Below are 24071 nucleotides of genomic sequence, written 5' to 3' on the forward strand. Positions count from 1 at the left end.
ACACAGTGACGGCACAGGATCTAGAGTTCTTTTACAAGGCTTCATTTGAGGCAGTGTTCATGAAAAACGATGGATGTATTTCAACACTCTACAGAATCTTTAGGTAGGTGATGTGTTATTTTGCCCTGTTTTCTCAAATTAACTGTATTTTGAAGGAAAACAAGGTTCCACCGAGATTTGAACTCGGATCGCTGGATTCAGAGTCCAGAGTGCTAACCATTACACCATGGAACCCACGTCAAAAGCTTACCTTGAAGATTTCTTATAAACTTATCATGTCAAAAGCTGATTAGAAACACAACATCAACAAGCACAAAGAAGACCCTCAGTGTTCTGCCGAAACCCGGGATCGAACCAGGGACCTTTAGATCTTCAGTCTAACGCTCTCCCAACTGAGCTATTTCGGCAGCACACAGAGGAAACCTCACGCTGCATCACCTGTCTGTCCATGTTCAGTTAAGCTAGCAAGCTCCAACAAAATCCTTGCAACAACTTAATGTGTCTTTCTTGGGTGGAAAGCTATGTGGAAGGCTATGCTTTGCCTTTGAAAAATAATAACTTTCTCCCCATCGGGGAATCGAACCCCGGTCTTCCGCGTGACAGGCGGAGATACTGTCCACTATACTAACGAGGAGCACAGAACGATACTGTGTACTCCAAAAAACGTGATTTACTAAACCACTTGTTAGGTTTCACCACTCTCTGCAAGAGTTTCGTCTTTGAAACAGAGCATTTTCCTTACCACACAGTGACGGCACAGGATCTAGAGTTCTTTTACAAGGCTTCATTTGAGGCAGTGTTCATGAAAAACGATGGATGTATTTCAACACTCTACAGAATCTTTAGGTAGGCGATGTGTTATTTTGCCCTGTTTTCTCAAATTAACTGTATTTTGAAGGAAAACAAGGTTCCACCGAGATTTGAACTCGGATCGCTGGATTCAGAGTCCAGAGTGCTAACCATTACACCATGGAACCCACGTCAAAAGCTTACCTTGAAGATTTCTTATAAACTTATCATGTCAAAAGCTGATTAGAAACACAACATCAACAAGCACAAAGAAGACCCTCAGTGTTCTGCCGAAACCCGGGATCGAACCAGGGACCTTTAGATCTTCAGTCTAACGCTCTCCCAACTGAGCTATTTCAGCAGCACACAGAGGAAACCTCACGCTGCATCACCTGTCTGTCCATGTTCAGTTAAGCTAGCAAGCTCCAACAAAATCCTTGCAACAACTTAATGTGTCTTTCTTGGGTGGAAAGCTATGTGGAAGGCTATGCTTTGCCTTTGAAAAATAATAACTTTCTCCCCATCGGGGAAACCGAACCCCGGTCTTCCGCGTGACAGGCGGAGATACTGTCCACTATACTAACGAGGAGCACAGAACGATACTGTGTACTCCAAAAAACGTGATTTACTAAACCACTTGTTTGGCTTCACCACTCTCTGCAAGAGCTTCGTCTTTGAAACAGAGCATTTTCCCTACCACACAGTGACGGTACAGGATCTAGAGTTCTTTTACAAGGCTTCATTTGAGGCAGTGTTCATGAAAAACGATGGATGTATTTCACCACTCTACAGACTCTTTAGGTAGGCGATGTGTTATTTTGCCCTGTTTTCTCAAATGAATTGTATTTTGAAGGAAAACAAGGTTCCACCGAGATTTGAACTCGGATCACTGGATTCAAAGTCCAGAGTGCTAACCATTACACCATGGAACCCACGTCAAAAGCTTACCTTGAAGATTTCTTATAAACTTATCATGTCAAAAGCTGATTAGAAACACAACATCAACAAGCACAAAGAAGACCCTCAGTGTTCTGCCGAAACCCGGGATCGAACCAGGGACCTTTAGATCTTCAGTCTAACGCTCTCCCAACTGAGCTATTTCGGCAGCACACAGAGGAAACCTCACGCTGCATAACCTGTCTGTCCATGTTCAGTTAAGCTAGCAAGCTCCAACAAAATCCTTGCAACAACTTAATGTGTCTTTCTTGGGTGGAAAGCTATGTGGAAGGCTATGCTTTGCCTTTGAAAAATAATAACTTTCTCCCCGTCGGGGAATCGAACCCCGGTCTTCCGCGTGACAGGCGGAGATACTGTCCACTATACTAACGAGGAGCACAGAACGATGCTGTGTACTCCAAAAAACGTGATTTACTAAACCACTTGTTAGGTTTCACCACTCTCTGCAGTGGTTTCGTCTTTGAAACAGAGCATTTTCCTTACCACACAGTGACGGCACAGGATCTAGAGTTCTTTTACAAGGCTTCATTTGAGGCAGTGTTCATGAAAAACGATGGATGTATTTCAACACTCTACAGAATCTTTAGGTAGGCGATGTGTTATTTTGCCCTGTTTTCTCAAATTAACTGTATTTTGAAGGAAAACAAGGGTCCACCGAGATTTGAACTCAGATCACTGGATTCAGAGTCCAGAGTGCTAACCATTACACCATGGAACCCACATCGAAAGCTTACCTTGAAGATTTCTTATAAACTTATCATGTCAATAGCTGATTAGAAACACAACGTCAACAAGCACAAAGAACACCCTCAGTGTTCTGCCGAAACCCGGGATCGAACCAGGGACCTTTAGATCTTCAGTCTAACACTCTCCCAACTGAGCTATTTCTCCAGCACACTGTGGAAACCTCACGCTGCATCACCTGTCTGTCCATGTTCAGTTAAGCTAGCAAGCTCCAACAAAATCCTTGCAACAACTTAATGTGTCTTTCTTGGGTGGAAAGCTATGTGGAAGGCTATGCTTTGCCTTTGAAAAATAATAACTTTCTCCCCGTCGGGGAATCGAACCCCGGTCTTCCGCATGACAGGCGGAGATACTGTCCACTATACTAACGAGGAGCACAGAACAATGCTGTGTACTCCAAAAAACGTGATTTACTAAACCACTTGTTAGGTTTCACCACTCTCTGCAGTGGTTTCGTCTTTGAAACAGAGCATTTTCCTTACCACACAGTGACGGCACAGGATCTAGAGTTCTTTTACAAGGCTTCATTTGAGGCAGTGTTCATGAAAAACGATGGATGTATTTCAACACTCTACAGAATCTTTAGGTAGGCGATGTGTTATTTTGCCCTGTTTTCTCAAATTAACTGTATTTTGAAGGAAAACAAGGTTCCACCGAGATTTGAACTCAGATCGCTGGATTCAGAGTCCAGAGTGCTAATCATTACACCATGGAACCCGCGTCAAAAGCTTACCTTGAAGATTCTTTATAAACTTATCATGTCAAAAGCTGATTAGAAACACAACGTCAACAAGCACAAAGAAGACCCTCAGTGTTCTGCCGAAACCCGGGATCGAACCAGGGACCTTTAGATCTTCAGTCTAACGCTCTCCCAACTGAGCTATTTCGCCAGCACACAGAGGAAACCTCACGCTGCATCACCTGTCTGTCCATGTTCAGTTAAGCTAGCAAGCTCCAACAAAATCCTTGCAACAACTTAATGTGTCTTTCTTGGGTAGAAAGCTATGTGGAAGGCTATGCTTTGCCTTTGAAAAAGAATAACTTTCTCCCAGTCGGGGAATCGAACCCCGGTCTTCCGCGTGACAAGCGGAGATACTGTCCACTATACTAACGAGGAGCACAGAACGATACTGTGTACTCCAAAAAATGTGATTTACTGAACCACTTCTTTGGCTTCACCACTCTCTGCAGTGGTTTCGTCTTTGAAACAGAGCATTTTCCTTACCACACAGTGACGGCACAGGATCTAGAGTTCTTTTACAAGGCTTCATTTGAGGCAGTGTTCATGAAAAACGATGGATGTATTTCAACACTCTACAGAATCTTTAGGTAGGCGATGTGTTATTTTGCCCTGTTTTCTCAAATTAATTGTATTTTGAAGGAAAACAAGGTTCCACCGAGATTTGAGCTCGGATCGCTGGATTCAGAGTCCAGAGTGCTAACCATTACACCATGGAACCCACGTCAAAAGCTTACCTTGAAGATTTCTTATAAACTTATCATCTCAAAAGCTGATTAGAAACACAACATCAACAAGCACAAAGAAGACCCTCAGTGTTCTGCCGAAACCCGGGCTCGAACCAGGGACCTTTAGATCTTCAGTCTAACGCTCTCCCAACTGAGCTATTTCGGCAGCACACAGAGGAAACCTCACGCTGCATCACCTGTCTGTCCATGTTCAATTAAGCTAGCAAGCTCCAACAAAATCCTTGCAACAACTTAATGTGTCTTTCTTGGGTGGAAAGCTATGTGGAAGGCTATGCTTTGCCTTTGAAAAATAATAACTTTCTCCCCGTCGGGGAATCGAACCCCGGTCTTCCGCGTGACAGGCGGAGATACTGTCCACTATACTAACGAGGAGCACAGAACGATGCTGTGTTCTCCAAAAAACGTGATTTACTAAACCACTTGTTAGGTTTCACCACTCTCTGCAGTGGTTTCGTCTTTGAAACAGAGCATTTTCCTTACCACACAGTGACGGCACAGGATCTAGAGTTCTTTTACAAGGCTTCATTTGAGGCAGTGTTCATGAAAAACGATGGATGTATTTCAACACTCTACAGAATCTTTAGGTAGGCGATGTGTTATTTTGCCCTGTTTTCTCAAATTAACTGTATTTTGAAGGAAAACAAGGTTCCACCGAGATTTGAACTCGGATCGCTGGATTCAGAGTCCAGAGTGCTAACCATTACACCATGGAACCCACGTCAAAAGCTTACCTTGAAGATTTCTTACAAACTTATCATGTCAAAAGCTGATTAGAAACACAACATCAACAAGCACAAAGAAGACCCTCAGTGTTCTGCCGAAACCCGGGATCGAACCAGGGACCTTTAGATCTTCAGTCTAACGCTCTCCCAACTGAGCTATTTCGGCATCACACAGAGGAAACCTCACGCTGCATCACCTGTCTGTCCATGTTCAGTTAAGCTAGCAAGCTCCAACAAAATCCTTGCAACAACTTAATGTGTCTTTCTTGGGTGGAAAGCTATGTGGAAGGCTATGCTTTGCCTTTGAAAAAGAATAACATTCTCCCCGTCGGGGAATCGAACCCCGATCTTCCGCGTGACAGGCGGAGATACTGTCCACTATACTAACGAGGAGCACAGAACGATACTGTGTACTCCAAAAAACGTGATTTACTAAACCACTTGTTAGGTTTCACCACTTTCTGCAAGAGTTTCGTCTTTGAAACAGAGCATTTTCCCTACCACACAGTGACGGTACAGGATCTAGAGTTCTTTTACAAGGCTTCATTTGAGGCAGTGTTCATGAAAAACAATGGATGTATTTCACCACTCTACAGACTCTTTAGGTAGGCGATGTGTTATTTTGCACTGTTTTCTCAAATTAATTGTATTTTGAAGGAAAACAAGGTTCCACCGAGATTTGAACTCGGATCGCTGGATTCAGAGTCCAGAGTGCTAACCATTACACCGTGGAACCCACGTCAAAAGCTTACCTTGAAGATTTCTTATAAACTTATCATGTCAAAAGCTGATTAGAAACACAACATCAACAAGCACAAAGAAGACCCTCAGTGTTCTGCCGAAACCCGGGATCGAACCAGGGACCTTTAGATCTTCAGTCTAACGCTCTCCCAACTGAGCTATTTCGGCAGCACACAGAGGAAATCTCACGCTGCATCACCTGTCTGTCCATGTTCAATTAAGCTAGCAAGCTCCAACAAAATCCTTGCAACAACTTAATGTGTCTTTCTTGGGTGGAAAGCTATGTGGAAGGCTATGCTTTGCCTTTGAAAAAGAATAACTTTCTCCACGTCGGGGAATCGAACCCCGGTCTTCCGCGTGACAGGTGGAGATACTGTCCACTATACTAACGAGGAGCACAGAACGATACTGTGTACTCCAAAAAACGTGATTTACTAAACCACTTGTTAGGTTTCACCACTCTCTGCAGTGGTTTCGTCTTTGAAACAGAGCATTTTCCTTACCACACAGTGACGGCACAGGATCTAGAGTTCTTTTACAAGGCTTCATTTGAGGCAGTGTTCATGAAAAACGATGGATGTATTTCAACACTCTACAGAATCTTTAGGTAGGCGATGTGTTATTTTGCCCTGTTTTCTCAAATTAACTGTATTTTGAAGGAAAACAAGGTTCCACCGAGATTTGAACTCAGATCGCTGGATTCAGAGTCCAGAGTGCTAATCATTACACCATGGAACCCGCGTCAAAAGCTTACCTTGAAGATTCTTTATAAACTTATCATGTCAAAAGCTGATTAGAAACACAACGTCAACAAGCACAAAGAAGACCCTCAGTGTTCTGCTGAAACCCGGGATCGAACCAGGGACCTTTAGATCTTCAGTCTAACGCTCTCCCAACTGAGCTATTTCGCCAGCACACAGAGGAAACCTCACGCTGCATCACCTGTCTGTCCATGTTCAGTTAAGCTAGCAAGCTCCAACAAAATCCTTGCAACAACTTAATGTGTCTTTCTTGGGTAGAAAGCTATGTGGAAGGCTATGCTTTGCCTTTGAAAAAGAATAACTTTCTCCCAGTCGGGGAATCGAACCCCGGTCTTCCGCGTGACAAGCGGAGATACTGTCCACTATACTAACGAGGAGCACAGAACGATACTGTGTACTCCAAAAAACGTGATTTACTGAACCACTTGTTTGGCTTCACCACTCTCTGCAGTGGTTTCGTCTTTGAAACAGAGCATTTTCCTTACCACACAGTGACGGCACAGGATCTAGAGTTCTTTTACAAGGCTTCATTTGAGGCAGTGTTCATGAAAAACGATGGATGTATTTCAACACTCTACAGAATCTTTAGGTAGGCGATGTGTTATTTTGCCCTGTTTTCTCAAATTAACTGTATTTTGAAGGAAAACAAGGTTCCACCGAGATTTGAACTCAGATCACTGGATTCAGAGTCCAGAGTGCTAACCATTACACCATGGAACCCACATCGAAAGCTTACCTTGAAGATTTCTTATAAACTTATCATGTCAAAAGCTGATTAGAAACACAACATCAACAAGCACAAAGAAGACCCTCAGTGTTCTGCCGAAACCCGGGATCGAACCAGGGACCTTTAGATCTTCAGTCTAACGCTCTCCCAACTGAGCTATTTCGGCAGCACACAGAGGTAACCTCACGCTGCATAACCTGTCTGTCCATGTTCAGTTAAGCTAGCAAGCTCCAACAAAATCCTTGCAACAACTTAATGTGTCTTTCTTGGGTAGAAAGCTATGTGGAAGGCTATGCTTTGCCTTTGAAAAATAATAACTTTCTCCCCGTCGGGGAATCGAACCCCGGTCTTCCGCGTGACAGGCGGAGATACTGTACACTATACTAACGAGGAGCACAGAACGATACTGTGTACTCCAAAAAACGTGTTTTACTAAACCACTTGTTAGGTTTCACCACTCTCTGCAAGAGTTTCGTCTTTGAAACAGAGCATTTTCCCTACCACACAGTGACGGTACAGGATCTAGAGTTCTTTTACAAGGCTTCATTTGAGGCAGTGTTCATGAAAAACAATGGATGTATTTCACCACTCTACAGACTCTTTAGGTAGGCGATGTGTTATTTTGCCCTGTTTTCTCAAATTAATTGTATTTTGAAGGAAAACAAGGTTCCACCGAGATTTGAACTCGGATCGCTGGATTCAGAGTCCAGAGTGCTAACCATTACACCATGGAACCCACGTCAAAAGCTTACCTTGAAGATTTCTTATAAATTTATCATCTCAAAAGCTGATTAGAAACACAACATCAACAAGCACAAAGAAGACCCTCAGTGTTCTGCCGAAACCCGGGATCGAACCAGGGACCTTTAGATCTTCAGTCTAATGCTCTCCCAACTGAGCTATTTCGGCAGCACACAGAGGAAACCTCACGCTGCATCACCTGTCTGTCCATGTTCAATTAAGCTAGCAAGCTCCAACAAAATCCTTGCAACAACTTAATGTGTCTTTCTTGGGTGGAAAGCTATGTGGAAGGCTATGCTTTGCCTTTGAAAAATAATAACTTTCTCCCCGTCGGGGAATCGAACCCCGGTCTTCCGCATGACAGGCGGAGATACTGTCCACTATACTAACGAGGAGCACAGAACGATGCTGTGTACTCCAAAAAACGTGATTTACTAAACCACTTGTTAGGTTTCACCACTCTCTGCAGTGGTTTCGTCTTTGAAACAGAGCATTTTCCTTACCACACAGTGACGGCACAGGATCTAGAGTTCTTTTACAAGGCTTCATTTGAGGCAGTGTTCATGAAAAACGATGGATGTATTTCAACACTCTACAGAATCTTTAGGTAGGCGATGTGTTATTTTGCCCTGTTTTCTCAAATTAACTGTATTTTGAAGGAAAACAAGGGTCCACCGAGATTTGAACTCAGATCACTGGATTCAGAGTCCAGAGTGCTAACCATTACACCATGGAACCCACATCAAAAGCTTACCTTGAAGATTTCTTATAAACTTATCATGTCAATAGCTGATTAGAAACACAACGTCAACAAGCACAAAGAACACCCTCAGTGTTCTGCCGAAACCCGGGATCGAACCAGGGACCTTTAGATCTTCAGTCTAACACTCTCCCAACTGAGCTATTTCTCCAGCACACTGTGGAAACCTCACGCTGCAACACCTGTCTGTCCATGTTCAGTTAAGCTAGCAAACTCCAACAAAAACCTTGCAACAACTTAATGTGTCTTTCTTGGGTGACAAGCTATGTGGAAGGCTATGCTTTGCCTTTTAAAAAGGATAACTTTCTCCCCGTCGGGAAATCTAACCCCGGGCTTCCGCGTGACAGGCGGAGATTCTGTCCACTATACTAACGAGGAGCACAGAACACTTCTGTGTACTCCAAAAAAACGTGATTTACTGAACCACTTGTTTGGCTTCACCACTCTCTGCAAGAGTTTCGTCTTTGAAACAGAGCATTTTCCCTACCACACAGTGACGGTACAGGATCTAGAGTTCTTTTACAAGGCTTCATTTGAGGCAGTGTTCATGAAAAACAATGGATGTATTTCACCACTCTACAGACTCTTTAGGTAGGCGATGTGTTATTTTGCCCTGTTTTCTCAAATTAATTGTATTTTGAAGGAAAACAAGGTTCCACCGAGATTTGAACTCGGATCGCTGGATTCAGAGTCCAGAGTGCTAACCATTACACCATGGAACCCACGTCAAAAGCTTACCTTGAAGATTTCTTATAAACTTATCATCTCAAAAGCTGATTAGAAACACAACATCAACAAGCACAAAGAAGACCCTCAGTGTTCTGCCGAAACCCGGGCTCGAACCAGGGACCTTTAGATCTTCAGTCTAATGCTCTCCCAACTGAGCTATTTCGGCAGCACACAGAGGAAACCTCACGCTGCATCACCTGTCTGTCCATGTTCAATTAAGCTAGCAAGCTCCAACAAAATCCTTGCAACAACTTAATGTGTCTTTCTTGGGTGGAAAGCTATGTGGAAGGCTATGCTTTGCCTTTGAAAAATAATAACTTTCTCCCCGTCGGGGAATCGAACCCCGGTCTTCCGCGTGACAGGCGGAGATACTGTCCACTATACTAACGAGGAGCACAGAACGATGCTGTGTACTCCAAAAAACGTGATTTACTAAACCACTTGTTAGGTTTCACCACTCTCTGCAAGAGTTTCGTCTTTGAAACAGAGCATTTTCCTTACCACACAGTGACGGCACAGGATCTAGAGTTCTTTTACAAGGCTTCATTTGAGGCAGTGTTCATGAAAAACGATGGATGTATTTCAACACTCTACAGAATCTTTAGGTAGGCGATGTGTTATTTTGCCCTGTTTTCTCAAATTAACTGTATTTTGAAGGAAAACAAGGTTCCACCGAGATTTGAACTCGGATCGCTGGATTCAGAGTCCAGAGTGCTAACCATTACACCATGGAACCCACGTCAAAAGCTTACCTTGAAGATTTCTTATAAACTTATCATGTCAAAAGCTGATTAGAAACACAACATCAACAAGCACAAAGAAGACCCTCAGTGTTCTGCCGAAACCCGGGATCGAACCAGGGACCTTTAGATCTTCAGTCTAACGCTCTCCCAACTGAGCTATTTCGGCAGCACACAGAGGAAACCTCACGCTGCATCACCTGTCTGTCCATGTTCAGTTAAGCTAGCAAGCTCCAACAAAATCCTTGCAACAACTTAATGTGTCTTTCTTGGGTGGAAAGCTATGTGGAAGGCTATGCTTTGCCTTTGAAAAATAATAACTTTCTCCCCATCGGGGAATCGAACCCCGGTCTTCCGCGTGACAGGCGGAGATACTGTCCACTATACTAACGAGGAGCACAGAACGATACTGTGTACTCCAAAAAACGTGATTTACTAAACCACTTGTTAGGTTTCACCACTCTCTGCAAGAGTTTCGTCTTTGAAACAGAGCATTTTCCCTACCACACAGTGACGGTACAGGATCTAGAGTTCTTTTACAAGGCTTCATTTGAGGCAGTGTTCATGAAAAACAATGGATGTATTTCACCACTCTACAGACTCTTTAGGTAGGCGATGTGTTATTTTGCCCTGTTTTCTCAAATTAATTGTATTTTGAAGGAAAACAAGGTTCCACCGAGATTTGAACTCGGATCGCTCAGAGTCCAGAGTGCTAACCATTACACCATGGAACCCATGTCAAAAGCTTACCTTGAAGATTTCTTATAAACTTATCATGTCAAAAGCTGATTAGAAACACAACATCAACAAGCACAAAGAAGACCCTCAGTGTTCTGCCGAAACCCGGGATCGAACCAGGGACCTTTAGATCTTCAGTCTAACGCTCTCCCAACTGAGCTATTTCGCCAGCACACAGAGGAAACCTCACGCTGCATCACCTGTCTGTCCATGTTCAGTTAAGCTAGCAAACTCCAACAAAAACCTTGCAACAACTTAATGTGTCTTTCTTGGGTGGAAAGCTATGTGGAAGGCTATGCTTTGCCTTTGAAAAATAATAACTTTCTCCCCGTCGGGGAATCGAACCCCGGTCTTCCGCGTGACAGGCGGAGATACTGTCCACTATACTAACGAGGAGCACAGAACGATACTGTGTACTCCAAAAAACGTGATTTACTAAACCACTTGTTAGGTTTCACCACTCTCTGCAGTGGTTTTGTCTTTGAAACAGAGCATTTTCCTTACCACACAGTGACGGCACAGGATCTAGAGTTCTTTTACAAGGCTTCATTTGAGGCAGTGTTCATGAAAAACGATGGATGTATTTCAACACTCTACAGAATCTTTAGGTAGGCGATGTGTTATTTTGCCCTGTTTTCTCAAATTAACTGTATTTTGAAGGAAAACAAGGTTCCACCGAGATTTGAACTCAGATCGCTGGATTCAGAGTCCAGAGTGCTAACCATTACAACATGGAACCCACATCGAAAGCTTACCTTGAAGACTTCTTATAAACTTATCATGTCAAAAGCTGATTAGAATCACAACGTCAACAAGCACAAAGAACACCCTCAGTGTTCTGCCGAAACCCGGGATCGAACCAGGGATCTTCAGTCTAACACTCTCCCAACTGAGCTATTTCGGCAGCACACACAGGAAACCTCACGCTGCATCACCTGTCTGTCCACAATCAGACAGACTATAGACCGTTTCAATGAGGAAAACAATAACAAAGCTACTGCGCATGTCTGTTCCTTCGACGCTTCCGGTGGCGCTATTTTCAAGTATGCAGCTGTCAAAATGAGAGCGCATATTTCACAAATCTCCCGAAAACAGAGCAAACATCTGGTCAGAAATTAGTAAAAACTGATCAAACCTCTTCTCCTGATCATTTTGTTAAGGATTTAAGACGGAAGTTTTTTGATTTGCTCTGATTTAAAACGCTTGCCAGAGGTGACCTACCCAGATGTGTTTCACTACATTGTTGAAACGGAGGCAGTGAAAGCACACCGCAGTTTAGGAGAAGGGAGAGGGAGAAGTTGTGAGCGGATACTGTAACTGCATGGCAGGTTAGCAGTGTGAAAAACGAAAGCAGGCGTGTTTACTACGGAGGACCAAAAATGACATAAGTATAAATAAATAAATGTTGAAATAAATAAATGTTGACATAAATAAATGCACATAAATGAATAGATAAATATATAAATAATATTTATTTATTTATATGTGCATTTATTTATATATTTATTAATTTCAACATTAATGTATTTATTCATTTATTTATTTATATATTTATACATTTACATGTGTATTTATTTATACTTACGTCACTTCCAACGCTCATGAATATTCCTCTATAACGATCTATAGCTTGCTAGCTACCATTATCTGGTGCTCACCACTTACGATGTGTTGTTTACCACTTAGTATGTGGTGGTCACCCCTTAGTATGTGGTGCTCACCACTAAGTATGTGGTGCTGGTGTACAGTAGAGTACAGTCCTGTTATTTGTAAGTAGCGCATTTCTAGTATACTTCGTTGGGTATAAAAATATATTTTTATATACTGCACTACAATTCTTTGTGTGTTACAAATGTACTTAATTTTTTTCATTAGTAGTAGTAATGTATTTACTTTCTAAAATTACAAAAATATATTTGTAAATAGGTTTTTTAAGTATATTAAATTACATTAAACTAAAAGTGTACTTCATAGTAGTAATTTTTAAAAATACACTATATATGGACCTTTTATTTATGATAAGTTTTCTTTCAAACATTTGATGAAAGCATAATATTAATTTACTTTTAAATATATATTTAAGTAAGTATATCAATCTGTTAGTATATTTACAGCATATTTAGACATTTCTTAATATGTTTTAAGTGAAGAGGGGGGATCTACACACTATATTAGGCAGGTGATTTTAATGGTATAGCTCATAGACTGTGTATAGCTGAAGTTACCACAAGTCGGGCGCCCCCTGCTGTTCAGTTGCAGAAACCCCACCCATTCCTAAAAGTTTTAATGGCAAAACAGAAAACTTTCAATCACGTTTTTTTCAATATACTGTAATTCTATCTTCATTGTTTAAATGCAACAGCTAGTGCAACCTCTGCTTATATTGTAATGTTTTTATATCCCCACAGAATTCTTTTTTTAAAACGTTATTCAGCTCTATTCAAAAAGGTGTGGTTATTGGAAAAGGGCTGGGCTACACCTAGCCGGGGTGGGACCAATGACTGTATGGCCAGTGTTGGGAGTAATGGCGTTACTAACGCCGTTACTTTTTCTCAGTAACGAGTAATCTAACTAATTACTATGGCTGTAACTATAACGCCGTTACCATTTCCGACACCCCGTTACTGCACGTTACTTTAGCCGCTCTATGAACTCTTTTTTTTTTTTTTACTTCGCTTTGCCCTGGTTAACCCCTCCTCTGTCCGGTGAACTTGAGTTTCTGGCCGCTGTGCCTGTGGTTTGGCGTGGTGAAGTGAGGCACAATTGTGACGATTTGCGTGCTCTAATCAATTCAGTGATTGCCGTGGACAACCCAAGTTCCGAATTAAGGACGTTAAGCTCTTTTTAGCTGCTCCGGTTTTTGTGGTGCTGCTGCTTTCTATTTTAAAGCTTAGATTCTCTGCCCGAATCCCACCTGACCCGAGGACCGACCCGAAATCAGGCTCCTATTTTTATTTTATATAAAGCTCTGGTGTGATAATCACAATGTTGCTAAGTAACCAATTATTATTGTTCACTAAAGCGAACGAAATAGTGAAAACTGAAAGTGAAAAACATTTGTGTTAACTGAATCTAATAAAAACGGTAATTAAAAGGAAAAAACATAACTATCTCGAACGGTATTTTGTGTTTATAAAACTAACTAAAACGAACTGAAATTACTGATAGAATACCCTCATTTTTGTGTTTAATTTATTTATAAGCGCTGTTGTACAGCGGAGTTGTACAGCGGTGTTGTGCCGAGCGTGCGGCACCTCGTGGTCTGTTAGTTCTTGTGTAAAGCGCTCGCGCTAGCCGCAAAATACGACAAAAAAACACTGAGAAACTGCAGAACTATGAATGGGATTACAATATGAGCACCAGGCAGATGAAAGAGAAACAGGAGATACAGTGTGTGAGAACATTTACCTGTGAGTAGCTTATACCAGAACACGCAAATCTCTCTCTCTCGCTCTCTCTCTCTCTCACGTTTCTTAGATTGATCTCTCTGATGAGATGTGTAAAAACTAATAAAAACTAGCAAGCCCACCCTAAAAACTTACTGAACAGAAAAAATAAAAACAAAATCAAATTAAACTATAATAAAAATGAAAAATGGAATCACGTAGCTCTGGGCGCACGTGAACGCCTCAGCATTTGACTTGCAGCACTGTGTGTAGCTGTTCTTAAAAATCATTTTAATTAAATAATAGTTCTATGCTTCTATGTTACAGTGTTAATTAACATAATTCTGATTATATTTCGCTCATTCAATCAGCCCGAAAACAGACAGTTTATGGGGCGGATCGGGTCGGGCTCATAATGACAGTTCATGGTTCGGGTTGAGTCGGGCTCGGGCAGAACGTGCACGGGCTAGGGCTGGGTCGGATTTTTTGGGCCGATCTAAGCTATATTCTCTTTTGGTGAAGCTGTTATATTAATACCATTTTAACGGTCATTAGATTGTTGTTTTTGTCCATTATTTTGTTTTTTATATATATATATATATATATATATATATATATATATATATACATATTTCCTTTGAGTGTGGCTTGGTTTGTTTAATTTCATCCCCAGACGCGTTTTTCCGTTTTTTCCGTTTTTTTCAGTATTACAAGTTTTAGTAATTTTCTTTGGTTGTGTGGAGAATTTCGTTTTATTTTTTTGAAATTCGTTAGATTATATTTTTGTCAACATTTTGGGTTTATTTTCGTTTGTTATTTTTCTAATAATAATAGTAAATGCATAATTGATTTCCTTTTTTTGACGGGCGAATAATAAAAAGTAACGCTATAGTTACTTTTACTGGTAACTAATTACTTTTATAGTGGAGTAACTCCGTTAGTAACTCAGTTACTTTTTTGGAGAAGTAACGAGTAACTATAACTAATTACTTTTTCAAAGTAACGTGCCCAACACTGTGTATGGCTGGGATCATAGACTGTGTATAGCTCTGTGGAGGCAGCCCTCAGGGGTGGGTTTATTTAAATGAGTAGGCTGTCTCTCCACAGTCTTTCTCCCTCCTCTGGTCTCTACTGTGCAGACGCGAGTTTCAGGATCGCCAACTTGGCGGAAGATTTTGGCTTCATTTTCATTGAATGAATGGAAATGGGGACACGGTGTCCATCTTTTCTACAGTCGCTAGTATAGCTTATCAGTGTACGTTGCTCGACCCATGTGCTGTTGTATTATTCAGTGCATGGCTTGTCTCTTCTGAAGGTTGTTGTATTAGTATGAACATTACTATGACCAGCGTGGCTCCTTTACCAGTTAACCCCGTGTCTAGCTGTCGTCCTTTAGCCACTGATTCATGAAAAATGAAATTACATCAGGGAACATTTGTAAAGTGAGCACGGGGCTGCAGGAGGAACTAATGGGGCATAAAACATGCTGGCTCAATTCTCTGTCTACATTTTCCATTTTTTATTTTGTTCTATTGAACAGAAAGTGTAATAAGAAGCTACACAGATATTCCATAGTGTGTGTTAGTGCTGAGCACCTGCCCTTAAACGCTACAGATTGGACTGTAGATTTTATAGTGGGCTTATCTCCAGCCAGTTGACTTTAGTCCCCAGCTACACACATACACACACACACTGAATATCCATTGAGTAACAGCCATAAAAGGGCATTTATGGCTCATGGTTTGTCCAAGAGAATAACTTTTGCTTTTCTTGGTGAATTCATTCATGGTCGAGTACGGACAAGCTGTATGAGATTTATAGGGACTTTTTTTTCCTAATTTCAGTTGGATCTCAGGAGTGCAGGTGTATGTGTGTGTGAATGGGTGTGATTGTAAAAGAGTGAGTGTGTGTGTGTGTATGAGGTCTTCAGTTTACTGTCGGAAAGCCTAATGACAGCCTGGATACGGGCCTCCCTCCTGGCCTATGCCGTGGCGTGTGTTTCGGGTCAGACATGTCTGCCAGGCCAGTTTGAGTGTCGGAGAGGAGAGTGTGTGTCGGAGGAGAGTGTGTGTGACTTTAGTGAAGACTGTGAAGACAGCAGCGATGAGAAACACTGTGAGTATGAGAGCAACGACTGTAGCCTTGTGATTAAGCTGTGATAAAGTTGTGGGTGAAGCTGTAAAAAGTTTTTTATATATACAAAAAATGTATTACCTTAACCTGCAGGCACGTAACAGTATTAGACGTCAAGCTGACATAAAATGTTTGTCATCTGACGTCATGACCAACATTTAGCGTGAAATTCTTGGAAGTTCTAGTTGGCACAACTAGTGATGACTTTCTTCAAAACTTAAAATTTAAAAAATATTTGTACAGTGTATTATTGTCTTGTCATGAGCATCAAAAATGAATCTTTCAGAATCAATTATTAATTATTTCAGCTTTACTGTGAACAACTAATATGAGAGATTTTGTGTGGTCAACTTAAGTTGACAAGCTCCATTCATGGCTTACTATAATACTCAAAGCTGTAATAAGTTAAACAGAAGTAGCAGTAGTTAAACTGAAAGACAAAAAATGAAAGACAGTCCAGAGATTTAAAGCATGGCAAGGCAATGACAGAGGCAATAATCAGGCTTAAAAATTCAAAACAAGGTCCGTAACTGAAAGAGAGACAACGTAGACAAGGGTAATGCTTTGTAAAGTGGATAAACCAGGCAGTGTTCTGTGTCTGTGGAGTGAAGGTACTGATACTGAGGGGAACAGGTGAAATCAATACTCTGGTGATTGACTTCCAGGCAGTGCCATGTGCAGTGTTATGGGGTTGCGTGAGTGCATTTTGGGTATCGTAGTCCAGAGGCTGGTGATCACAGGTAGAGCTGAGTGCGGGAGAGACAGGTGCAGGCGTGACATGAATCAATTCCTCTGTAAGGCTTAAAAGATATTAAATACTCTTTCATACTTTACATTCATTTGCAAACATCTACAAACAAAGATCTCTAATCTAAACGTCGTAATTGTGTTCAAAAACATACAGGTCAGACTGCAATTCTCATCAAAACACTATACGGATATTTTATAGCAATATATCGTTTCTAATAGCTTCCTCTTTTAGCCTTTAACAGTGAAAACATGCTTTTAAACAAGCTTTAATATATAAACAGTGCGGTTTATTGCTCTGAACAGGAACAGTGCTCGTAAAGCAGCCCTCAGCAGACACGCTCAGATATGAGCTACAGCGGGGCTTTTATGACTGCATCTGTAGCCTCGGTCTCAGCCGGGTCTTTTAGAAGATGAAACATGGCTGATATTATATTTACTCTGGCTTGATCTAAGAGGTGTGTGTTAAACAGCATCCTGACTGTGTTTGAATCTATTCCAGTTGAGACATTAGTGTTTTTGATGTCGGATTGTTGTTGGATGTTAAGATCTATTAAAGACAAATATTTTTATTGTGAGCATGCCTGTTTGTTTGCAGTGTTGAGATTACATTTTAATAGCATGCCCAAACCCATAAAATAATCACTCTTCCAGGAAGCGCTATCTTTTTTTGTACGTAAATATGTTTTTAGGAGCACACAGTACCAGTCAAAAGTTTGGACATATCTTTTTATTCACTGTTTATATTTTTTATCTTCTTTGGTTGTAAATTAATACTGAAATCATCCAGACTATGAAGGGATCATGTAGTAACTTAAAAGTGTTAAACAAACCAAAACACGTATCTGATGCACTGTTAATTGTGGATTCTGAGGCTGGTAACTGTGATTAACTTATTCTAGGCAACAGAGGTAGCTCTTGATCTTCCTATCCTGGGGCAGTATTGATGAGAGCCAGTTTCATCATAACATTAATGATTCATCAAACATTATTTGCAATAGTCTCTGTCCTTTTCAAAGTTATTGAAATGTTTCAGATTGCCTGACCTTTATCTATCCTAAATACATATCTATATATTTTACCTAGTTGAGTAGTCATAATATGGATTAGAACATTACTCAATATTCATAGTTTGGATAACTTTAGTATTAATATACAAAGCAGAAAATTTAATTTATAGTGTGTTTAAACTTTTGACTGGTACCTGTTTAGTCCTTATATGCAAGTCATCTTTGTAACATGATTGGGCGCTTATTCAAGAACAACCTTGAATTTGTTTGAATGGAGAGAGACAAAAATACTGTAACCCAAACGCCAGATTCCCATTTCAGAAACATTTAAAATCGATAATTTTAAAATTTGATTAAAATAAACACAGCGAGGGGCCTTCTCCACCAGCAGACAAATCATCTGATATCAGTCTGAATCAGTCCTCATATTTCTTTTTCTTCAGATCATGTTTTTTTATCTGCTTGACTAATAATGATTCTGTATTTTTTTGTTTTATTTTAAAGGTGAATTTTATACGAGGTGTAACTTTGAAGATGGACTTTGTGGTCTTCAAACAACACGCTCAGATCAAATCTGGACCAGAGGCACATGTCTGACTGACCCTGGGCCAGCTTTAGACCACAAAGGCAATGCCACAGGTACCACACTTTTTTATGTTCTTTACAAAACTCAGTTCATTTACATAAAATATCATTGCTGTACAATGAAAAACACATTTTTGTTCTCAATTGTTGTCTCTCAATTTTTAGTTTACTACATAATTTGAATATACAAACCATCCCTTATACTGTGTCAGTGTCAGATTTCTTGATAAATGGACTAATAGAAATTCTCCCAAATACCCTGAAACAAACTCACTCTTCCTTTGAAAGTTAAGAAGGTTTCATCTTTCTTTAGTTGTCTTTCTTAATTAGTTTAAAGGGAATGCAGAAGGGTTTACACAGATTGTATATAATCACTGTCCAATAAATGTGCATATGCATTTCCAAAACAGCAACTTTACAGGAGAAAAATAAGAATAAGAAGTAATTTTGGAGAATTTCAGTTTGTCCATTCATCAAGACATTTTGAACCAGTCTAAGGGACAATTTGGGTTTTATGAAATAAGCTAAGAAATCTATAAAAATAGAGATACATGTTTTTAATATGATAGATCTTAAGATAACCCTATTTAAACTAGCTTATCTTTGATGTTATTGGAAAACATTTGAGATCTACCAATAAACAATTATGTCAAAACCCTTTCTTTTATCTTATTTAATACATAATTAAAATCTGGTTCTTTACATTGTGCTAAATGTTTTTGGAACTAGACAGACTGTAACATTTCAGAGGCAGGATGCAAATTTAAGTCCGTCCTTTTATTAGTAGCCATTACAAAACAAAAATTAAGAACAAAACTGGGACAAATAAACAAACATTGAGCTTAAAAAAACAAAGACTATAAAACAAACAAACAAATGACTAACAAGGTCTATCAAAGCAAAAATAAACAAACTAAAAAAGCCTAACCTGAATTTTATACAATACAGCAGCACTGAGGCTCAAACTACCTGCAATCCCACAATAAACAGGGTAAAATAATGACAGGATCAAACTAAAAGTACAACAGAGATGAAAGCAATACATGGGGCAGTTATACACAGGCACAGACAAGGGACACCTGGGGAAGTAACGAGGGGGCAGGGTTACAAATGAGACAGGTGGGGCTAGGACAAAGACAGGACAATAACAAAACAAGGTCAGGTGCTAAGAACACAATACAGGAAAACAGAGGACAGGAGCACATGGGACCAAAAAAGGAAAAAACACAAGACAGGCACAGGCCATGGTGTGACAAAATACTCCAAAATTACTCTAAATAAAAACTCTTTACAATTACTTCTCTTAAAAGTAAAGAAAGTTTATCTTTTCATTTTAGAGAAACAAAGTTTTTGTGTGACAGTGAAGAAACATAAGTTTTGTTTGTTGTTTGTGTTGTATTAATGAACATAGTAAAAGTGTGACAAAGTTAAATTTTCTCTGTTTAGGACACTACCTGTATCTGCACTCTGACAATGGAGAGGCGGCTACTGCAGAAATCTCCAGTCCATTCTTTCTGCCTTCAGAATCCTGCAGGGTAATTTGACTCATGCTCTTCCAATGCAGACACTTCTTGCTATTAGTTACTAATTAGTTATTAGTTATTAAAAATGTTTCATTGAGTCAAATTCAGTGAATACACATGAATGTCTTTATACAGCACAACTCCAGGACCGCTGCCCATGAAACCTGTTACACTTTTTGACTTCATTGTAGAATGTTTCTCAAAGTAACTCACCCTCAGTGACCCGGACAGAGAGCAAGGGCTTGGACCACAGAGAGCCCTCTTGGATGTCCCGGCCCCAATAATAGAGTTTAACACAGGAGGTACAGGAGGTGACAAGAGCAGCCAGATCCAGCTCTGCTCCAGGACCCAGTCGAGTACCCTACAAGGTGTACAAACGCTGTCCAAACCTCCTCAGAAACCTTTGGAAGTTGCTGCGAGTGATTTGGAGGAGGGGGACCATCTCAGATCAGTGGAGGCAGGCGGAAGGTGTCTGGATACCCAAGGAGGAGAACTCAACCAGGCTGGAGCAGTTCCGATCCATCTCACTTCTCAGCGTGGAGGGAAAGATCTTCTTTAGGGTTCTTGCCAGAAGGACGACAGACTTCATCCTCAAGAACAAATACATTGACACTTCAGTACAGAAGGGTGGCATTCCTGGAGTCCCTGGCTGCCTGGAGCACACTGGAGTGGTCACCCAGCTAATCAGAGAGGCTCGTGAAGGGAATGGAGACCTGTCAGTGCTTTGGCTGGACCTAGCTAATGCATATGGGTCAGTCCCCCACAAGCTAGTAGAAATCACTCTGAACCAATACCACATACCCCATAAGATCAAGGACCTCATTCTGAACTACTATGGGAACTTCAGGCTGAGAGTGACTTCAGGGAGCATAACATCCAACTGGCATAGGCTAGAGAAAGGGATTATTACAGGCTGTACAATCTCAGTCATCCTGTTCGCCCTTGCCATGAGTATGTTGGTGAAGGCAGCTGAGACAGAGTGCAGAGGCCCCCTGTCCAAGTCTGGAGTTCGACAGCCCCCCATCCGAGCCTTTATGGATGACCTGACGGTCACCACTACATCTGTGCCTGGATGCCGGTGGATCCTTCAGGGCCTGGAAAAGCTCATCAGTTGGGCAAGGATGAGTTTTAAACCCTCAAAGTCCAGGTCCATGGTCCTGAAGAGGGGGAAAGTGGTGGACAAGTTCCGCTTCTCCGTGAATGGTGTGGTAATACCATCTATCACTGAAAAACCAGTCACAAGCCTGGGCAAGGTTTTTAACTGTAGCCTCAGAGACACAGCATCAGTCCAATCCACCATCAAGAAGCTCGAAGCCTGGTTGTCCACCGTGGACAAGTCCGGCCTTCCCGGAAAGTTCAAGGCATGGCTATACCAACATGGTATTTTGCCCCGTATCCTCTGGCCTTTGCTGGTGTACGAGGTGACCACGTCCACTGTGGAGACCATGGAAAGAAAGATCAGCTCCTATCTCCGAAGATGGCTGGGCCTACCACGAAGTCTTACAAGTGCAGCACTGTATGGAAAAAGCAACAAACTACAGCTTCCTTTCAGCAGCCTGGAGGAGGAATTCAGAGTCTCTCGCACGAGAGAGGCACTAGCCTGTCAAGATTCCAGTGATACCAGAGTTGCAGCAGCAGGCATAGTGGTAAAGACAGGCAGGAAGTTTAAGGTTCAAGAGGAGCTGGAGCTGGCAGAGTCCCGGCTAAGACACAGGGCTCTGTTGGGCACGGTGGCCTTTGGACGAACAGGACTGGGGTTCATCCCTCAGCCACGCTGCGATCTGGCCCAGGGAAAGGACAGACGCCATCTTGTCCTGGAGGAGGTGCGGGCAGGGGTTGAAGAAACGAGGACCAGCAAGATGGTGAGCATGCAGCAGCAGGGAGCATCGACAAGGTGGGAAGGAGCGCTGGAAAGGAAGCTGACCTGGAATGAAATCTGGAAGGCAGAACCACAGCGCATCAAGTTCATGGTCCAAGCTGTGTATGACGTGCTACCCAGCCCAGCCAACCTGCACACCTGGGGAAAGAGTGACCTACCCACATGTCCTCTCTGCCCAGGAAGGGGCACACTGGAACATATCCTTAGCAGCTGCCCAGCAGCCCTCAGTGGAGGCCGCTATCGCTGGCGTCATGACCAGGTATTGAGGGCAGTGGCTGAGACCATTTCCACTGCAGTTGCCAACAACAAGCACACCCACAGTCAGAGGTCAGTATCCTTCTTAAAAGCTGGAGAACAGCCACGAGTACAGCAGACATCACCAGCCAGCCTAATTTCATCTGCATCAGACTGGGAAATGAGAGTGGACTTGGGTAGGCAAGTTCCCAGAGTATGTGACATCAACTTCTTTAAGACCAGACCTGGTGCTTATATCTCTCTCATCCAAGCAGGTACTCTTACTGGAGTTAACGGTCCCCTGGGAGGACCGCATGGAAGAGGCTAATGAACGCAAGCGACTTAAGTAACAAGAGCTGGTAGAGGAATGTCGAAGGAAAGGCTGGAAAGCCCACTGTGTGCCAATAGAGGTGGGATGTCGAGGCTTCGCAGCCCGCTCCCTATGCAAGACCTATACCCACCTTGGCGTCACAGGAGCTGCAAAAAGGAGAGCTATCAAGTCCACTACAGAGGCTGCAGAGAGAGCCTCAAGGTGGATTTGGATCAAAAGGTCCGAAACGTGGGCCAAAGCTGCTGGGACACAAGTCGGGGTCTGTTCAGCTCTGACTGGGTCGCCTGAGGGAGGGTGTCTGATGTTGTGAGACCCGAAACACCTAAGGATCTCAGGAAACATCACTGATGATGTGTCCCAGTGCATCCCCAGATGTATCTACACACCTATGTGCACTCATCACTAATGCGTTTATTTAATTGTGTTCAATGTTCATGTTAAAGCATGTAAATGGAATTTCTAATCACTGATATTAGAATTAAAAAAAATGAATAGGTTTAAGAGCTATACAAAACATGTTTATGAAGTTCTTTGCCCAAAATCAGTCTCACATAAAGAAATAAAGAGATCTTACCAGCGTTATTCTTTCCACTTTCAGTCTCTTTCAGAATGAGACGTTTAAGGGCTCTGACACTTTTTTGCAAACAAGCTGTTGCTGGTCATGCCATGGTTGTGCTGAGCATTTATCACACATTAGTGTTAGTTTGTGCTAAATCCACAGAAACCACAAAACCACAGACTGTGTATAGCTGGACAGAGCATTGTCTCTCAAAAGTGAAGCCACCACAGGTCGGGCGCCCCCTGCTGTTCAGGTTTCAGAAAGCTGTGTAACCCCACTCATCCCCATAGGTTTTAATGGCAAAACAGATAACTTTCAATCACATTTTTTTCTGATATACTGTAATTCTACCTCCATTATTTAAATCCAACAGCTAGTGTAACCTCTGCTTATATTGTCAATCTTTTAAATCCGCACAGAATTCGTTTTTTAAGAAGTTATTCAGCTCTATTTAAAAAGGTGTGGTTATTGTAAAAGGGCTGGTTATGGTTGGGACCAATAACAGACCGTCAGCTCCGCTCCGCTCCGCTCTGCAGCCTGTGACCGCGAGGCAGCCCTCAGGGGCGGGTTTATTTAAATGAGTAGGATGTCTCTCCACAGTTTTTCTCCCTCCTCTGGTCTCTACTGCGCAGACTCGGGTATCAGGATCGCCAACATGGCAGAAGGTTTTTTCTTCATTTTCATTGAATGAATTGGAACGGCGACACGGCGTCCATCTTTTTTTACAGTCTCTGGTCAAAACACAAACAAGTTAGTGCATATTAAAGTATGGTGTTATTGTAGATATTGTAATATAAATTGTTAAAGGGCCCTGTAACCCTTACACTTCCCTCTTCCCTAAGAGAGCTAGCAAAAGTGCTAGTGCTTAGCATGGTTAGTGGCTAATGCTAATACTGCTCCAGCAATGCTGTCGGGGGTTAGCAGCAGGCTACAGGCCAATAACACTCACCTCTAAGTAGAGAAAGCGCGCCACAGTAATCCATGAAGTGACCAAGCTACTTTTTAAAGGGGTGATCAATAATCAGATTACTTTTTCAAAGTAACTAT

At 41.7% G+C, this 24071-nt stretch overlaps 1 protein-coding gene and 26 non-coding genes across 27 annotated transcripts in view; 1 reads left to right on the forward strand and 26 right to left on the reverse strand.

Moving 5' to 3' along the window:
* Positions 1–162: 162 nt before the first annotated feature.
* Positions 163–234, reverse strand: trnaq-cug (transfer RNA glutamine (anticodon CUG)). Its single transcript has one exon. It is a non-coding gene; the product is annotated as a tRNA-Gln (tRNA).
* Positions 235–334: 100 nt separating this feature from the next.
* On the reverse strand, positions 335–407 carry trnaf-gaa (transfer RNA phenylalanine (anticodon GAA)). The gene has a single exon. It is a non-coding gene; the product is annotated as a tRNA-Phe (tRNA).
* A 498-nt stretch (positions 408–905) lies between these two features.
* On the reverse strand, positions 906–977 carry trnaq-cug (transfer RNA glutamine (anticodon CUG)). Its single transcript has one exon. It is a non-coding gene; the product is annotated as a tRNA-Gln (tRNA).
* Positions 978–1077: 100 nt separating this feature from the next.
* On the reverse strand, positions 1078–1150 carry trnaf-gaa (transfer RNA phenylalanine (anticodon GAA)). Its single transcript has one exon. It is a non-coding gene; the product is annotated as a tRNA-Phe (tRNA).
* Positions 1151–1649: 499 nt separating this feature from the next.
* On the reverse strand, positions 1650–1721 carry trnaq-uug (transfer RNA glutamine (anticodon UUG)). Its single transcript has one exon. It is a non-coding gene; the product is annotated as a tRNA-Gln (tRNA).
* A 100-nt stretch (positions 1722–1821) lies between these two features.
* Positions 1822–1894, reverse strand: trnaf-gaa (transfer RNA phenylalanine (anticodon GAA)). The gene has a single exon. It is a non-coding gene; the product is annotated as a tRNA-Phe (tRNA).
* A 498-nt stretch (positions 1895–2392) lies between these two features.
* Positions 2393–2465, reverse strand: trnaq-cug (transfer RNA glutamine (anticodon CUG)). Its single transcript has one exon. It is a non-coding gene; the product is annotated as a tRNA-Gln (tRNA).
* Positions 2466–3135: 670 nt separating this feature from the next.
* trnaq-cug (transfer RNA glutamine (anticodon CUG)) lies at positions 3136–3207 on the reverse strand. The gene has a single exon. It is a non-coding gene; the product is annotated as a tRNA-Gln (tRNA).
* Positions 3208–3307: 100 nt separating this feature from the next.
* trnaf-gaa (transfer RNA phenylalanine (anticodon GAA)) lies at positions 3308–3380 on the reverse strand. Its single transcript has one exon. It is a non-coding gene; the product is annotated as a tRNA-Phe (tRNA).
* Positions 3381–3878: 498 nt separating this feature from the next.
* trnaq-cug (transfer RNA glutamine (anticodon CUG)) lies at positions 3879–3950 on the reverse strand. The gene has a single exon. It is a non-coding gene; the product is annotated as a tRNA-Gln (tRNA).
* Positions 3951–4050: 100 nt separating this feature from the next.
* On the reverse strand, positions 4051–4123 carry trnaf-gaa (transfer RNA phenylalanine (anticodon GAA)). The gene has a single exon. It is a non-coding gene; the product is annotated as a tRNA-Phe (tRNA).
* Positions 4124–4621: 498 nt separating this feature from the next.
* trnaq-cug (transfer RNA glutamine (anticodon CUG)) lies at positions 4622–4693 on the reverse strand. Its single transcript has one exon. It is a non-coding gene; the product is annotated as a tRNA-Gln (tRNA).
* Positions 4694–4793: 100 nt separating this feature from the next.
* trnaf-gaa (transfer RNA phenylalanine (anticodon GAA)) lies at positions 4794–4866 on the reverse strand. Its single transcript has one exon. It is a non-coding gene; the product is annotated as a tRNA-Phe (tRNA).
* Positions 4867–5364: 498 nt separating this feature from the next.
* Positions 5365–5436, reverse strand: trnaq-cug (transfer RNA glutamine (anticodon CUG)). Its single transcript has one exon. It is a non-coding gene; the product is annotated as a tRNA-Gln (tRNA).
* Positions 5437–5536: 100 nt separating this feature from the next.
* trnaf-gaa (transfer RNA phenylalanine (anticodon GAA)) lies at positions 5537–5609 on the reverse strand. The gene has a single exon. It is a non-coding gene; the product is annotated as a tRNA-Phe (tRNA).
* A 498-nt stretch (positions 5610–6107) lies between these two features.
* trnaq-cug (transfer RNA glutamine (anticodon CUG)) lies at positions 6108–6179 on the reverse strand. The gene has a single exon. It is a non-coding gene; the product is annotated as a tRNA-Gln (tRNA).
* A 671-nt stretch (positions 6180–6850) lies between these two features.
* trnaq-cug (transfer RNA glutamine (anticodon CUG)) lies at positions 6851–6922 on the reverse strand. The gene has a single exon. It is a non-coding gene; the product is annotated as a tRNA-Gln (tRNA).
* Positions 6923–7022: 100 nt separating this feature from the next.
* On the reverse strand, positions 7023–7095 carry trnaf-gaa (transfer RNA phenylalanine (anticodon GAA)). The gene has a single exon. It is a non-coding gene; the product is annotated as a tRNA-Phe (tRNA).
* Positions 7096–7593: 498 nt separating this feature from the next.
* Positions 7594–7665, reverse strand: trnaq-cug (transfer RNA glutamine (anticodon CUG)). The gene has a single exon. It is a non-coding gene; the product is annotated as a tRNA-Gln (tRNA).
* Positions 7666–7765: 100 nt separating this feature from the next.
* Positions 7766–7838, reverse strand: trnaf-gaa (transfer RNA phenylalanine (anticodon GAA)). The gene has a single exon. It is a non-coding gene; the product is annotated as a tRNA-Phe (tRNA).
* Positions 7839–8336: 498 nt separating this feature from the next.
* On the reverse strand, positions 8337–8409 carry trnaq-cug (transfer RNA glutamine (anticodon CUG)). Its single transcript has one exon. It is a non-coding gene; the product is annotated as a tRNA-Gln (tRNA).
* Positions 8410–9080: 671 nt separating this feature from the next.
* trnaq-cug (transfer RNA glutamine (anticodon CUG)) lies at positions 9081–9152 on the reverse strand. The gene has a single exon. It is a non-coding gene; the product is annotated as a tRNA-Gln (tRNA).
* A 100-nt stretch (positions 9153–9252) lies between these two features.
* trnaf-gaa (transfer RNA phenylalanine (anticodon GAA)) lies at positions 9253–9325 on the reverse strand. Its single transcript has one exon. It is a non-coding gene; the product is annotated as a tRNA-Phe (tRNA).
* Positions 9326–9823: 498 nt separating this feature from the next.
* Positions 9824–9895, reverse strand: trnaq-cug (transfer RNA glutamine (anticodon CUG)). Its single transcript has one exon. It is a non-coding gene; the product is annotated as a tRNA-Gln (tRNA).
* A 100-nt stretch (positions 9896–9995) lies between these two features.
* trnaf-gaa (transfer RNA phenylalanine (anticodon GAA)) lies at positions 9996–10068 on the reverse strand. Its single transcript has one exon. It is a non-coding gene; the product is annotated as a tRNA-Phe (tRNA).
* Positions 10069–10733: 665 nt separating this feature from the next.
* On the reverse strand, positions 10734–10806 carry trnaf-gaa (transfer RNA phenylalanine (anticodon GAA)). The gene has a single exon. It is a non-coding gene; the product is annotated as a tRNA-Phe (tRNA).
* Positions 10807–15701: 4895 nt separating this feature from the next.
* The window catches only part of malrd1 (MAM and LDL receptor class A domain containing 1), a 153673-nt gene continuing 145303 nt past the window's right edge, over positions 15702–24071 (forward strand). Inside the window, exons 1-3 of the mRNA XM_049482896.1 lie at positions 15702–16138; positions 18418–18552; positions 19945–20033. Of these exons, the coding sequence (XP_049338853.1) occupies positions 15973–16138; positions 18418–18552; positions 19945–20033 (390 nt within the window). The 5' untranslated portion in view covers positions 15702–15972. The remainder of the gene's footprint in view (positions 16139–18417; positions 18553–19944; positions 20034–24071) is intronic.

The sequence above is a fragment of the Astyanax mexicanus genome, chromosome 8 (genome assembly GCF_023375975.1).
Source record: "Astyanax mexicanus isolate ESR-SI-001 chromosome 8, AstMex3_surface, whole genome shotgun sequence".
In the NCBI taxonomy this organism is placed as follows: domain Eukaryota; kingdom Metazoa; phylum Chordata; class Actinopteri; order Characiformes; family Acestrorhamphidae; genus Astyanax; species Astyanax mexicanus.